Source organism: Enhydra lutris, unplaced genomic scaffold (assembly GCF_002288905.1).
Source record: "Enhydra lutris kenyoni isolate GAN:26980312 unplaced genomic scaffold, ASM228890v2 scaffoldscaffold87, whole genome shotgun sequence".
NCBI classification, from domain to species: Eukaryota; Metazoa; Chordata; class Mammalia; order Carnivora; family Mustelidae; genus Enhydra; species Enhydra lutris.
Window position 1 is genome coordinate 3,445,711 of NW_019154171.1, and position 15,927 is coordinate 3,461,637.

Genomic DNA, 15,927 nt, shown 5'->3' on the forward strand with positions numbered 1-15,927 from the left:
ATATACTGTGCCATCTAACCAGTGGTACCACAGTGGACATGAAAAATGACAAGCTGATTGCCTGAACATGGTAGATAAACCTTCCAGTAAATGATATTGTCTGTGAGAATTTTAAAGTAGCTATTTAAGTTCCTTGGGAAAACGATTATTTAATAAATAGTGTTTATACAATCGGCTATGTGGAGGAAACAACATTGGACCTTTTGGCTGTGCCTTATAACAATGAGTATCAGTTGGTCTGAACATTGAAATATGAAGAGAACGCTGTACTCTTCCCCATTGCCCCCCCCCCCCAAAAAAAAAAAGAAAAAAGAAGGAAGCTACAGTTACAGACCAGGGGCACAGGAGACTTTCTTAGCCAGGCCTAGAAAGGCCAGGTGTATTTAACTAAATAAAAATTTTAACTGTTCTATGACAAAATATGCCACAAAATAAACATTATAAAACCATAATTCTTGAGAGAATAAAATGTTTTCAAGGCAGAAAACAGAAAAGAGATTAATATTTTTAACATGAAATTTCTCACAATGAAGTTGTCAAGAAGGAAGCAAAAAATACAATAGGAAAAAATGAGGCGAACATAGGCGTCAGTTCCCAGAAGAACAAGTCAGTTGGCCTGAGAGTCAGGGAGATGCAGATAGGAAGCTAAAGTGTCCTGTCCTGCCTATCAAACTGGCAGGGAGATTTTGAAGAGAGAAAGAAGCAGCGATTGCTTACAGAAGTAAGGGGGCTGGTACTCTTAGATACCAGTGGAGAAATGTGAATTGTTGCAACCTTTTCGGAAAAATTATTAAAAACACAGGACCTCTCTCAGCTTTAGGGCATTGCCTGCAAGAATGTGTATCATATTACTTCTGCCCATTTTGTGAAAATATCATACCAACAAGTGAATTAACGTAGAAGACATTACCTTGACAACTTAAAGTGTCCCCGAAGTGTTTATTATGTGCTCGAAGTGTTTATTATGTGCTCGAATAGCAGTAATAGTGTTATTATTGAGATGATTAATCTGATCCCTTGGTCTTGATGTCTATGGAGCTATTTTGGGAATGTCCCATGAAATTCAGGAAAGACTGCAGTAGAAATGATTTGTCAAAAAAAAAAAAAAAAAAAGTTTTATGTTGAAACTCACCAGGGGGTTTCTAAGTGATCTTGTTTTAAGGTATCATTTTGCAGTCACAAGCTAGTACATTTCCTAGGAAAAACTGTTTCTTCTGGATAGGCAGTATTGCATTGTAGCAAATAATTGTGTGGTCCCAGCATGGTACAATGTAGGCTGAGAAAATGCTTCTCTCTCATCTTCATTCTAAAGAAGCCTGAGGTCCTTTTTATATGGGAGAGTTCTGTGAGGGCAGCCTTCAGCACTTTCTGACTTTATCTCAAAGGCGTCAATATTTTTCTTCATCTTGACTCATTTGTGCAGTCTCCTCCATGCACACATGTGCTTCTACACATATCTGGAGCATTTCTTACTGTAAATGTAGCTTTTAGGAGATATCTGGAATAAGATAATAAATGTATTTTCAGAAAATACCTTTGATGCATATGGGTTAAACTACCGTACTTTTGGTAACTTTGCTATCACAAGATTCACTGCAGAAAAATCATTCCCAAGTATCTTCTCTCACTGCCTCTGACTTTCAGAAGCCATTAATGTGTCTCACCAGAGGAGCAGATGTTTCAATTTAGGGTAGAAAGAAGACATATTCTGGATGTTGCACAACATATTTGGGTCAAGTTCCTGCAGCAGATTTTGCCATTTCTGTTTTAGTGCTGAGTTCTCATGTATATGATTTTTAAAATATGTTGGGCCTGTAAATATTTACTTAATAATCCATTTCCAGAATGTTTGTCCCAGGTGCTTCGAAGCAATGCTTCTCAACCTGGGATGATTTCATCCCCCAGGAGGCATTTGGCAACATCTGGAGCCATATCTGGCTGTGACAGCTTGTGGGGAGAGACATTGCTGCCATTTCTTGGGTGGAGACCAGGGTTGCTGCAAAGTGAGATGGCCAGCCCTCTGTGATAAAGAATTATCTGGCCCAAATACCGTTTGTGCTGAGGTTGAGAACTCCTGCTTTAAAGCCACTGTCTCTCATTTTGGACTCTCTACTTCTGCCTGTTGTGTAATGAGGGTTTATTGAATTTGGGGTAATTTTAGAGTCTCAATGGATCTTTTTAAAGTGCTGTGAGAATTTCCCGTCTCTGTCTCTCTCTCTGTGTTCTGCACACATGCCTTCATTTGTTTACAATGTGAAAAATAAATTCCATGAAGGATTTTTTTATCCCCAAGGCATTAGGGCTTGGCACTGATGATTATTCTACGAGGTTCTTGGATCTCTTGCTGTGAACCTCCCATTTAGGGCTTGCCTCGCTGTGTCCTTGTTTCTCCTTCATTCTGTTTGCTTAAAATGTGTTGTGCAGCTCTCCCTTTCCTAGGCCCCGGGAGTTCTAAATCCTGCCCAGGCTGGGGAGGCTTCAGTCTAGTTGGTTGACATGTTCAGTTCATTCTGTGGTCTTCCTTTTTTCTTAAAGGTGTGTTCTGTAGACCTTTCTAGATACTTTACCTTTGAACCTTGAAGTTCAACCTTGAACTATTCAAGAGAAGATGATACATTCACCTCTCTTGTCTGTAAGACACAAAGCTTCCAGAAATTTCTACCAATTCTTGTTTTGTTGGTTTAGTAAATGAAACACAACTTTAGTTGCAACATGCCTGTCTCCACCATGGAATGTTTTACCAACAGGAAATGTGTGTGACAAGCTGACATGCCAAAATCAATTTGATGTTTAGAAAAGAACTTTCTTTTTACAGGGATTAATTGCTCTGTGCCAATGAAACAGTATAGAATGATGTTAAGCATGTAATATAATTTTCAATATGTTTCTACCCATCTGGGTACTCTGTTTCCCTTAACTGCTGTGAATAACTATACCTTCTAAGTTAAGAAAACAAAACAGCAGCTCTCGCTGTAAGTCCAAACCATGAATCAAATGTAAGGTTTAACTTGTTGGTCACTTGTAGAATTTCTGATTTTATTAGTCAAAATCAGACACTTGCTTCAAAAATAATAGTAGGAAAAAATCATGCCAAAAAAAAAAAAAAAAACCAGGAAAGTGATGTCAAAATAGAGACTGTGGCCTATTTTCAGAGGTCCCTGGGGAGCAGAAAGCCTGTGGGACCAGAATGAAGGCTGCTGGGGGTTAGGTGTGAACAGTTTCTGTGGGAAGACAGACTTCCCGTTTATAGACCGGAACCTGAGGTGCTGAAGTTCAGGCTCCGGAACCCCAAGCCCTCTCTTTCCCCTGCACCTCTTAGTAGAAGGTGAGTCATTAACTTGGCAAGAAGGTCCCTGTGTTGGGGCTTCTAAGCCTCAGTGGGAGCACTAGCCAGACGTGAGACATCATCTGTCTTTATTGATCATTCCAGAGCTAGCTGCTTAGATTGTTTATAGATATTCTCTGGGGGAGGGAGTTTTCAGGAAAGGGTGGAGCAGCTTTGCACAGAAGTGACCTGTAAGATGCCTGTGCTAGGGGAGCTGCTGTATTTGAAGATGAGCAGTTTGGTCTGAGCCTTGTCTCCCACAGGGCCACATGTGCCCAACCCAAGTTGGGAGCACTTGTCAAAGCCATCAGGTCATCCTGACGCCGTGTGAAAAAACTGTTCTCCTGCCTCAGTGACAACCCACCAACTGCCCTTCAGTCCCGGAGGGGTCTCCCCAGTCAGAGGCCCAAGGTGGGTGGTGTCCTTCAGGGTGCCAAAGCTCAGAGGCTCTTGGCCACAAGTGGTCTCAGTTAGTGACGAGCTCATCTCTCAATCTGCCAAGGCCCATTTAGGGCGCACTTCCCAGTTTGTAGCAGAGACCACAATTTTGTGATTTCTAACCATGGCTGTTCTGGTTGTTTGCAAATAGGCAGGTGTTTAGGAAATGGACGGAGATTTGTTATTCTGTGTCTGTGTCAAACACTGCATGGCCCTGGAACTGTCTGCCTTTCCACTCTTATTCAAGCCTAGCTGTATTTTATTTTCAGACCACATTGGTATCTGGGCTGCATAATTTAAAAGGAAAAAAATACAGGTTTTTGGCTTGGAATTTTGCAAAGTTTTCACCAGTCACCTCCTTTAGGAGTTTTAGTTGTTCCTCTTTTAAGCCACCAGATCAGATGTGCTTTCAAAACCAGGTGTCTGGGAGGATTCACGGTCCCTGGTCCTTTGTCTGTTTTCCTGGCTTGTGACTTTGGGTAGGTCATTCCACCTCTGTTTCTATATCTGTAAATGGGAATATAATGTTAGGATTATGTGAGGACTCACTGAGATAAAGGATATAAAACGCTCTACACATTTCCTGGTTCATAATGAGTGGTGTTGAGGGAAGTTGTATTTATTGTTCTTTTGTTATTATTAAGATAATGATGGCTCAAAACTGACAGGGTTTGGTGTCTAGACCTCTAACTGGCGTTGGCTGAAAGCCTTGTCCTAAGACAGGAGGTCCATTTCTAGACAACATCTCTTAGTCTTTCCAAAGACTGAACTCTCACTTGAGCTTCGCATGAAATGTGCTCCAGTGGTGAATAAGTCTGAACGGTGACAAAGTACCAGGACTGTTTGGAAAGGCGACCTTTGATCTTAGTGGATATGCCATTTCAGGTCTGTGCCAAAACGTTGCCTTTTAAAAAAAAATGAAAATATGGCAATGGAAGGCATGGCACTCTGGATTCCTGTCCAGCTACCATTCTGGCTTCCCTAACTCCTCACTTACCTACCCCTCATGGTCCCCATTTTCAACCCTCATCACTGTTTCCTTCTATGAAGATAGTAGAAGGTGTAAAAAAAAAAAAAAGATAATAGAAGGTGATATCTCTGGTACTTTCAGTGATGGTATCTACAGTAGGGGACTGGTCACCTCCATGTTATGAGCTCCAAGTTCCTATCTTTATTTGCCTTTGTCTTTGAAGCTGTCAAAGAGATCACAATTGGACTCTGTTCCTTCCCATAGTGGACCCACTTCTGGCTAAGGTCAGTAACATCCACATTCTAGCTATACATGCCAATTCATTCATTCATTCATTTATATTCAATTAACATATAGCTTATTATTAGTTTCAGAGGTAGAGCTCAGTGATTCATCAGTCTTATATAATACTCAGTGCTCATTACATCACGTGCCTTCCTTAATGTCCATCACCCAGTTATTCCGTCCCTCACCACCACCTTTCCAGGAACCCTTAATTTGTTTCCTATGATTAAGAGACTTTTATGGTTTGTCCTCCTCTTGATTTTGTCTTATTTTATTTTTCCCTCCCTTCCCCTATGTTCATCTGTTTTGTTTCTTAAATTCCACATATGAGTGAAATCTTACCATGTTTGTCTTTCTCTGACTTATTTTGCTTAGCATGACACCCTCTGGTTCCATCCATGTTGTTATAAATGGCAAGGTTTCATTTTTTTGATGGCTGAGTAATATACCATTGTGTATATATATGCCAGATCTTCTTTATCCCTTTATCTGTGGGAGGGCTGACATCTGGACTCTTTCCATAGTTTGGCTACTGTGGACATTGCTGCTCTAAACATTGGGGTTTTTAGAGCATAGCCGTATTTTATGGCTTTGGATCACTACATTTGTATCTTTGGGGTAAATACCCAGTAGTGCAAATTGCTGGTAGTGTATCTATTTTCAACTTTTTGAGGAAACTCATACTGTTTTCCAGAGTGGTTGCAACTCCTTTCTCTGCATCCTTGCCAATATTTGTTGTTTTCTGACTTGTTAATTTTAGTCATTCTCACTGGTGTGAGGTGGTATCTCATTGTGGTTTTGATTTGTATTTCCCTGATGCTGAGTGATGTTGGACATTTTTTCATGTGTCTGTTGGTCATTTTATATCTTCTTTGGAGAAATGTCTGTTTATCACATGCCCATTTTCATCTAATCATTCACAGTGGGTGTCCAGTCACATTGATTATATAGTCAAACTTCCATGCCCATCTTTTCTTCCTATTTTTATTTCTGAATCTCATGATCTCTTTCTTTTTTCTGAAGATTTTTACTTATTTATTTGAAAGAGAGATAGTGAGAGAGAGAGAGAGAGAGCACATAGGGAGAGTGATAGGGAGAGTGATAGGGAGAAGCAGACTCCTGCTGAGCGGAGAGACCAATGTGGGGCTCGATTCCAGGATCCTGAGATCATGATCTGAGCCAAAGGCAGATGCTTAACCCACTGAGCCACCCAGGCTTCCCTCATGATCTCTTTTGATCCATCTTTTGATTCAACTCTGCCTTATCTTTGATTTGGGTACTGCCTTTCTAGTCTCTGCCTAAATTCCACCCTTTTGTGTAAGTAGTTCTCTTGAGGTAAGATGGGGTATGGCTTAGGCTAAGATTCTGTTCATCCCTGGGGTACCTGAATGGCTCAGTCAGTTAAGTGTCTGACTTTGGCTCAGGTCATGATCTCAGGGTTCTGGGATCCAGCCCAGCTATCAGTCCCATGTCATGTTCTACACTCAGCAGGGAGTCTGCTTGTCCCTCTGCCTGTCCCCCCAATTTGTACTCTCTCTCTCTCTCTCTCTCTCTCAAGTTTTAAAAACTTAAAAAAGAAGAAAAAAAAAAGGAAGAAGATTCTTTTCATCCTCGAGGATCTAAATCCAGATATCCCCTTGTCTAGGAATCCCTAGACCAATTCCCTAACCAAAACAAGTGCTCTTCCTTTCGGCATTAAATTGTACTTAAAAACTGTAGTGCTCAAACCTTAAAAATAAACAAACAAAAAAAACCCACAACCTTGCATCTCTTCTTTTTCTTTCTTTCTTTCTTGCTCATCCCTACCCAAGGTATTCCTTTGTGGATTACTCTTGTTAGAGGAGAGACACTTTTTTTTTTCTTTTTCTTTTAAAGATTTTATTCATTTGACAGAGAGAGAGAGAGATCACAAGTAGGCAGAGAGGCAGGCAGAGAGAGAGAGGGAAGCAGGCTCCCGGCTGAGCAGAGAGCCCGATGTGGGGCTCGATCCCAGGACCCTGAGATCACAACCTGAGCCGAAGGCAGAGGCTTTAACCCACTGAGCCACCCAGGCGCCCCCGAGGAGAGACACTTTTAAAGGAGAAGAAAAAGCATGAGGGGCAAGTGAGATGTGCCTCTGTTACCCTGTCCACCCCCATTCCAGCAGGCGGGCAGGGTGTGGGTGTGGTGAATGGTGGGAGGGCAGGAGTGGGGTTCCCATGTGTTGTTGTGAAAATAATTTGCCAATGAATTAAAACTGACATTTTTACAACATGGGAACGTATACAATAATATATGGCCATAGGAAGTTGTTAGATAATGTAAGGGTAAGAAAATTGAATGTTTACATATGTTACAAGCATTTTGAACTTTTCATTCATCTTGTCAAATACCAAAAATAGAAGAGGCAAGCATCCCCAACTGTAAGATGCCCTGGAAGCTGGCAGGTGGCAGCTCCAGGCACGTGGCCCCGTGTTCTGTGGGCAGCGTGGTCCTGAACAGCCACTGCTACTCTGTGTTGATTACAGTGTCACAGAACTTGAATGATCATGTCGTATTACATGACATGAGGAGTAACTTGTGTGTGGAACCAGCAGTGAGTTTGCCTCTTTCTGCAGCCTGGGAAAACTCTTAAATAAAACAGAATGAGTTCATTCATAAATTCAGAGACTAGGTTGGAGATCAGTGATGATCCAATTATTGTTGTGACTGTCCTTGTACAAGGAGTGGCTGTGGGTCACCAAGGATGTTGACTGGTTGTGGCAAATTCAGAATCTGTTGTCACCTTAAAAAAAAAAAAAAAAAGCTCTGTTACTGTTAGGGAAAATTATAGCCTGTAAACCTAAATGAAAATCTCCTGGAAAACAACGTATTAAAGGTGAAAGTATGATTCCTTCATTTTTTGCAAAGCCTTTTTTTTTTTTAACTTGATCAAAGTTTGTTTGGTTTTATGAAATAGATCCGCCTTTACTACATTGGAGAGATTTATAAATACATCATTGAAAACCCTGAACCATGGCAGAGACACCTTAAACACTGGAGGGGTCAGGGGTCAGTGAGGCTGCAATGGGTGAAGATTCTGATGCTTTCAAAAAATAAAACCTTAACAAGGTGTTTTAAACAGTATATCCTGAATCTGTATTCATGAAGAAGAGCTCTGTAAAAGTAATAGAGATCCCCAGGGAAAACATGCTTTCAGCTACTCAAAGTAATTCCTGTAAATTCTGTAAGTCAGCTACCTCCTCTTAAGGAATTATTTACTAAAGAACCTTAAAAACCTAACTTGTACAAATAAATAGTTTAACTCAGTCTAAACATTAAATAACCAAAAATGATCAATTAAGGGATCTTAAAATTTTATTCTAATTTTATTAAAACAAAGACTCCTTGTCTTTAAATAAAATTGGTCATTTGTCATCCTCATGTTTCCTTATTCTTTCACCCCTCATTGTGTTGTTTTGAACAAAAAAAAAAGGGTCAGATGAGAACTGCAAAGCTCAGCACGACTAATTATAAAATGTTAGTAATAGATTTTCCCAGAAGAGGAGCTCTATTATACTCAAAAGGCTCACATTAGCCTCAGAACAGATTTTCAAAATCATCTATGTAACATTCTCACTGTTTAGCTGAGGAAACAGCAGGCCCCAAAGTGAGGTGGTCGGTGCGGAAAACAAAACAAAACAAAACAAAAAAAACCCAGAAAACAAACAAAAACAAAAAACAAAAACAGTGCCAGGACTTTTTAAGACTCTCTTTTGTCTATGGTTTCTTATGTGGTTCTTTTAAATATAAGACATCTTTATCAATCTACCTCCCCCTTTTTGCCCTCATTTCAAAAGAATCATACTTTTTTCACTTATGACCTTTGAAATCTTCGTTCAGCCGTCTGAATTCAGACCTTTCAGGAATTATGAGCAGGGATTTGCGCTAATTAGAAGAGCCAGTTGTCATTCCTGTGGTGCAATCATGTGCCATGTTTGTAATTATTTATAGCCACTATTTCAAGACTGCACATTTTCAGGGTTTCCCCACATTTTAAAGATTTTACTGATTTATTTTAGAGAGAGAGAAAACGGGTGAGTGGGGGAAGGGGCAGAAAGAGAGAGAGAACCTCAGGCTGATTCCCCGCTGAGCACGCAGCCTGATGTGGGCTTGATCCATCTGAGAACAGAGATTCTAGGGGCTTGATCCGTCTGAGAACAGAGATTATGACCTGAGCCAAAATCAAGAATCAGATGCTCAACCAGCTGAGCCACCCAGGCACCCCAGGGTTTCCCCACATTTTAATATGTTACTCATACCCTCTGATGGGCTTCCACTTTGTGGGCGTTTGGATTTTAACCAGTCTTGCTCCACATTCCTTTCTTGTGAAGTAGTTTTTTCCTTAAGTATGCAGGTTATAAAACTGCGTAACTGCAGGTAGAATCTTTAGTTTGTTACATTGTAGAAGATTGAGCTGCCAGGAGGAGAAGCGTCTAGTGCCTGCTATGTGGAAGATGGAAATGGTTCATATTAATTCTTTATTGCTATGCAACAAATCCTTGCAATCTCAGCAATTAAAAACAATGTTGCAACAACGTGGATGGACCTAGAGGGTATTATGCTAAATTAACAAGTCAGAGAAAGACAAATACTGTATGATCTCACTTAAATGTGGAATCTAAAGAACAAAACAAATGAACAAACAAAACAAAACAGAAACCAGAAACAGATTCATAGTTACAGAGAATAAACCGTTGGTTACCAGAGTGGGGCGGGGTTGGGTGGCAGGAGAAATCAGTGAAGAGGATTAAAAGGTACAAACTTCCTGTTATAAAAGAAATAGGTCGTGGGTATGTAATGTACAGCATAGGGAATATAGTCAATAATACTGTAATAACTTTCTGTGGTGACAGATGGTAATTACACTTATCATGGGGATCATTTTGTATTGTATAAAAATATTGAATCACCATGATGTACACGTGAAACTAATGGGATTTTGTTTGTCAAAAAGAGGAATGCAGATGTATTAACTTAGTTTCTGGGCGTCAGGGGTGCAGGCCTGGGTTGGCTGGGTCCTCTGCCCAAAGTCTCACCAAGCTACAGTTGAGGTGTAGGCTGGGGCTGTGGTCTTGTCTGAGGCTTGGGTCCTCTTCCAGGCTCTTGTAGAATCTTGGTATAATTCAGCTCCAGTAGGTAGGACTGAGACCACGTGCTCTCAGCCTGGCCATGTGGCCACTTTCAGCATCTGACTTCCTGTCTCTGGCCTTAGGGTCAGATTTATGGGACTCCTGTGGCTCTGTCAGATCCACCCAGATGGTCTCTCTGTTGACTGGCTCACAGTCTGCTGATTGGTCACCCTAGTTACATCAGCAGGAATGATTTCCACCACATTCATAGTCCCTGCGTCACTCAGGGGGACTGGCAGGGGTGTGTACACCAGGACTGAGCTGGGGATATTGGGGCCATCTCAGAATCCTGTTGGCACATGGGATGGCTGGCACCTGTCCTTAGGAGAAACATTCTGTGGAAAAAAATTAAATAGTACTACTTCCTAATTGCTGTGAAGGAATCAAGAGTATTGAGGACTTAGAGATGTCAAACCTTGCCACTGTAAAAAAATATAAGCCATGTATCTCAGGAGAGTACTAGGTTCCTGGAGGAGGCCGGCCTCGGCCTGGTTGGGGTTGGAGTTGGCAGGAAGGCCACAGGGCACTGTGCACTCCTGAGATTTTTGCCATGGAGAGGGAGGGGTCACACATTCTATCCACCCTGAGCTGTGTCCATACTGACCTGAGGAAATAGAAGGCAGTTCTAAATCGTTTACCTGCTGTGTAGAAAAGCCTAAAGAAGAGTGTGATTAGGAGGTGAGTGTTACATAGAATTGTGTCAGAGAGATTTATTTCTGTCTTCTCTGCAGTGTTTTCCTGTGCACAGACGTGTGGGGAAGCGTGGGACACATGCCTATGGATAAATCCCTTGGCGCAATGCCCTCCACTACCTGCTTCCTCTGCTGCCCCTCCTTCTCTGTCACGGTGGCCTGGGATCCAGTCCTTCCAGCAAGAGTCATGGGAATTGCAGTTACTAGATGTGGGTCTGCTCAGGCAACCATAACAATGCACCACAGACCAAGTGGCTTAAACAAGTCGATTGTCTCTCAGTTTTGGAGTCTACAAGTCCCAGATCATGATGCTGGCAGGATTAGTTTCTCTTGAGGCCTTTCTCTTTGGCTTTCAGATGGTTGTCTTCTCTCTGTGATCACACATAGCCTTTCCTCTCTGTGCACACATCCCTGGTGTCTCCTCTTCTAAGGGCATCAGTAGGAATGCCTGGGTGGCTCAGTCTGTTAAGCGGCTGCCTTCAGCTCAGGTCATGATCCGAGTCCTGCATTGGTCTCCTTACTTGGCAGGGAGACTGCTTCTCCCTCTGCCTGCTGCTCCCCCTGCTTGTTCTCTCTCTCTCTCTGACAAATAAATAAAAATAAAATCTTAAAAAAAAAAAAAAAGGTCATCAGTCATACTGGATTAGCACCATGCCCTGTGACCTCATTTCAACTTAAGACCCTGTATCCAAATACATTTGCTGGGAAAAAATAAGTGTTATACCCTCCTCATGAGAAAAAGGGCCTCTCGTATATAACGTATGTGTCATATGTAATATGTAATACATATACATATATATGTGAATATATAATACAGTATATGTACAGTATAGATGATATATTTAACATATAATATTATATGATAAAGATAAGAGAAAAGTAGCAGGGACATTGCAGGGGTTGGTGTTGGGTCCAGACTCAGCTAGGTTGTTCCGGCTGGAAATTGTCTATGGGACTCTGGGGCTATGATGGAGAATCTTTGGTCTGTTGGTGTGTCGAAGGGGTTCCATCATGCGGCTCTCCTTTCACAGATGACTCCCAGGTGTGGGTTTTCAAGGACCCATACTGCTGCTGGACTTCCTGTGAGCTGCAGGGTCTTTTCACAGAAGCCAGCACTCAGGCATCCTGGAGCCGCTGAGCTCCTGCTTCCTTTGCTTCCCATGGCTCACGTGGGTCCTCTCACCCGGACTGTCAGCAGGGATCTCCTGACCCAGTGTTGCAGTCTGCAGGCTCACTGGGGGCTGTAAGGGGTGCCGTGGGGCTCAAGGCCACCATCAAAGTAAGTTACTTTTTAAAAACAGCGCTCCGATGGAGTGGGCAAGCTAATGTTTTAAGATTCCAAGGCAGAAGGAAACTGATTTCATGTTCGATGAGTTCTATAAATGGAATGTAGTTAAGATAAACTGAACACAGACAGTTCTGCTCTTCTCCTTGTCCTCACCTTCCTGTGCTTGTCCCAGGGCAAGTCTGGGACCACCGTCTCCTGGCAACTCCTGTCACAAACGAAGGCTGTCCGCTCACTCTGAGTGCATGCTACTCTCTTTATTGACTACATGGTGACTGAGCTTTTGGAAACTTTCTTCTGGAAGAGGATTGGCTTTTTCAGATTTCTCCATACTTTCTGTGGGACTCAACAAATGGTCATGATAAGGAAGAGGGGCTAAGCAGCTGATGCTTGCAGTGATCATAAAGTCAAGATTTGACCTTTAACCAACTGAGCCACCCAGGTGTCCCAAGATTTGACCTTTAGAAAAGGAAATGGGAACATTTTTAAAATGTTGTTTCATCTGTCACACAGCAAGGCTATCTGTCCACAGGGAAGAGGTCAGACTGGTGTTGAGCCAGCAGGAGGCTCAGGTGACTGACAGTTCTGTGCCTTATCTCAGGGCCAGCTGACCTCGAGTTGGAGGCTAATGGGACCTTATCACAACTCTTGAAGAAGTCTTGAACACCCTGGCCTTGTGGGGAGTGTTGTGTTGGCCCAGGAAGAATATTTTTGCTCACTTTGAGGGCTTGATTCTACCGTCCCCAAAGGTTGCTATCCAGTGTTTTGGTCTTGCCTTGTATTATTTTGAGTACAGAGCTATACCTGATTTGTCTCTGTTGGTCTTATTTTATGGTGCCAAGCTGTGCATTGCATGTCATTCGTTTGGTGGTCTTGAATTAGAACAAGAAAGCAGAGGCTTAAAATGGAAGGGGATACTTGTTTCTTCCCATCTGGGGCAACTGATGGCTAGGAGTTCCTGGACATTTGCCTTGGGTTTCCTCAAATCCACAGTGTGGAATTAAATAGATGTGTAAAACTCTCAATACTTCTTCCAAAGTTCAGAAGTCATTTAGATGTGACTGCCTTGGTCTACCTTGAGATCTGGACTTGATGTCTGAATTCAGATTCTCTGGGAGCTCAAGCAAGGAGAGGCATTTTATTGGGCAGGAAACAGTAGGCGATGGTTAAAGTGAAATGTGTTTTGGTGTTGTTTTGTTTCCCCCTTAACACTATAACCCAAAAGATTTCTTGCTGAAATTTCTTTATAGCATATCGTGTTGAGATAGTCATGTTTCTGTACTTACTTGTAAAAATGGACAAAACTGCCTTGAAGGAACTCTTAAAATACCCTTTGTAGGATTAATTGGCCTATATTTTTAGAGTAGAAAAAATCTAAAGAAGAAATCTACAAATACTGTTTTCATCTAAGTATTCGTTAGTAGTAACTGTTGGATGTGAGATGTAGGCAGGTTCTACTGTTTCTGAATTTGGCTGTTGTAGGTACTTCATAACGGTGCATTCATACAATATTCTACTTAGCAAAATGTCCTCAAGATTCATCTATGTTGTAGCACGTGTGAGAATTCCCTTTCTTTTCACAGCTGAATAATATCCCAGGATAGCTTTATATGACATTTTACTTATCGGCTCATTTGTTGTTGTTTCCCTCATTTGGCTATGATGACTAGTGCTTCTATGAAGATGGATGTACAAAACTCTTTATCAGTCCTTGCTTTTAATTCTTTGGGGTAGATATCTAGGAGTGGACATTTTAACCATTTGAAAGTGTATAATTCAGAGCCATTTAGTGCTTTTACAATGTTGTGCAGCCACCACCACTACCTAGTCCCAGAACATTTCAATCAAATGGAAACCTGTACCCAATAAATAGTTTCTCCCCATTTCCTTTCCTCCTCGTCACTGGCAACCACTGATCTACCTTCTATGTCCATGGATTTACCTATACTGTGTGTTTCATGTAAATGGAGTCATACTATATGGGGTCCTTATGAATATCCTTCTTAAATACTTTTTATTATGGAAATTTTTAACATACTGGAAAAATAGAAATTTTTTAAAATGAGCTGCATGTGCCAATCACACAGATTCAGGTGTGATCAACCTTCTGCCAGTCTTGTTAATGGCAGTTTCTTTACCAGGGAGGAAAAGCAGTATGTGAATCGATTCTGGAAAGAAATCCGAGTGGGAGATTTTGTGCGTCTCCGCTGCAATGAGATCATCCCTGCAGACATTCTGCTGCTCTCCTCCAGTGACCCTGATGGACTGTGCCACATTGAGACTGCCAACCTGGATGGAGAGACCAACCTGAAGCGAAGGCAGGTGGTCCGTGGCTTCTCAGAGCTCGTAAGTGACCTGATACTCCCAGGGTATCCTGGGCACCATGTCCATAGGGTACGTCCCATGCTGTACTTCCAGGCATGAGAGCACCTGCCCTCTGCCCCCTGTGCCTCACCGCTTCCATCAGTTCATCAGGCCAGGCCACTTTTCCTGGTAGATAGGTGTGGAACTGAGGGTCTGAGAGGACCCCTGACCCACCTGAGCCCATGACCAGCCTATGACTGTGGGGAACAGGACTCAATTTTATAACTCTGATTTCCACTGTACATTTCTGAGTTTCTCAAAACAGTATTTAAAATTACAAAGAATATTTATGACCAGCTGACTCTTGACATTTATTTAGTTGTTGTTCTAGTTTGCTAAATGGCTACACAGCAGAAGCAATGCCCTATTCTGAGAGTGTAGCTCTGGAATGTTTTCTCCTCAAGGGTGTTTCTGAGTTTGGCATCAGATCTTCTGTATCTGAATTCTTCTTTAGAGAGCCTCAGCCACGGCTCAAAAGAATATACAGTTGATGTGGAGTAAGAAGTAGGAAAGGAAGTGTGGTGTCTGACTGCTGGCACTCACCAACAGCCTTGTGGCTGGAAAATTCAAACCCTGTCAGGGGTTTCTAACCTTCTGTTCACTCTCACTCCTGCAGTTTTGTATAAAGGATGCAGGGGTCCAAATCTAGGTGTAATGAAAGTAGAATGAGTTGTCAGAGATCAGACGTGTCCGGAGGGGAGTTGGACTAGCCTGAGCCCTATTCTCCTAACACCACCTCTGTCCTAGGCTGCCTATTTCAGTCATGCCTGGGAGTCTTGCTGTTGGCCTGTACTGAAGGGGATTTAAGAAGTGCCCAAGGAAATGAGATCCTGCATTTCGGAAAGGATGCCACTGGGGAGTCTCTTCCTCTGTCACATATGTGTTAATCAATGTCATACATTGGAGATTTTCTTCCTTTGTCACTGAGATCTCTCCATAAGCTCCCATAGAAGCAGCAGCCCTGGACTCAAGACCAGACAGGCTTCTTTGGAAAGGTTGGCTTGTTTTACGCTTATGGATCTCATCATGAGCACTGTCAGTATTTTGGGTGGGATGTTTATTAGACAGGATCCTTTTGGGGCTGGCATCCTTGCCTCCCACTCATGAGTGAACATGTAATCCCCCTTGGTCACTGTGACAATCAAAGATGCCTCTCCACACTTGTAGACAGAATTCCACAAGCTGAAGCTCCCCACCTTGCTTCAGCTGATAGGGACTTCTGAGCCTGACATCCCTCCAACCTACAGTGCACTGGGACGTCATTACCAGCATCTGCTCCCACTTATTTACACAAGTTCCTCTTTCACTCTTTTTAAAAAGTTGAGATATAATGGAATACAGTATTATATTAGTTTCAGGTGTACAACATAAAGATTCAGTATTTGTTTATATTGCGAAATGATCACCACAGTAAGTCT

General features: G+C 42.1%; 1 protein-coding gene across 1 annotated transcript in view; it reads left to right on the top strand.

Annotated features, from left to right (window-relative positions):
* Positions 1-15,927, top strand: part of LOC111161913 (ATPase phospholipid transporting 10A (putative)) — a 178,842-nt gene that overhangs the window by 64,600 nt on the left and 98,315 nt on the right. The window contains exon 2 of the mRNA XM_022525987.1: positions 14,287-14,491. Coding sequence (XP_022381695.1) covers positions 14,287-14,491 — 205 coding nt within the window. The remainder of the gene's footprint in view (positions 1-14,286; positions 14,492-15,927) is intronic.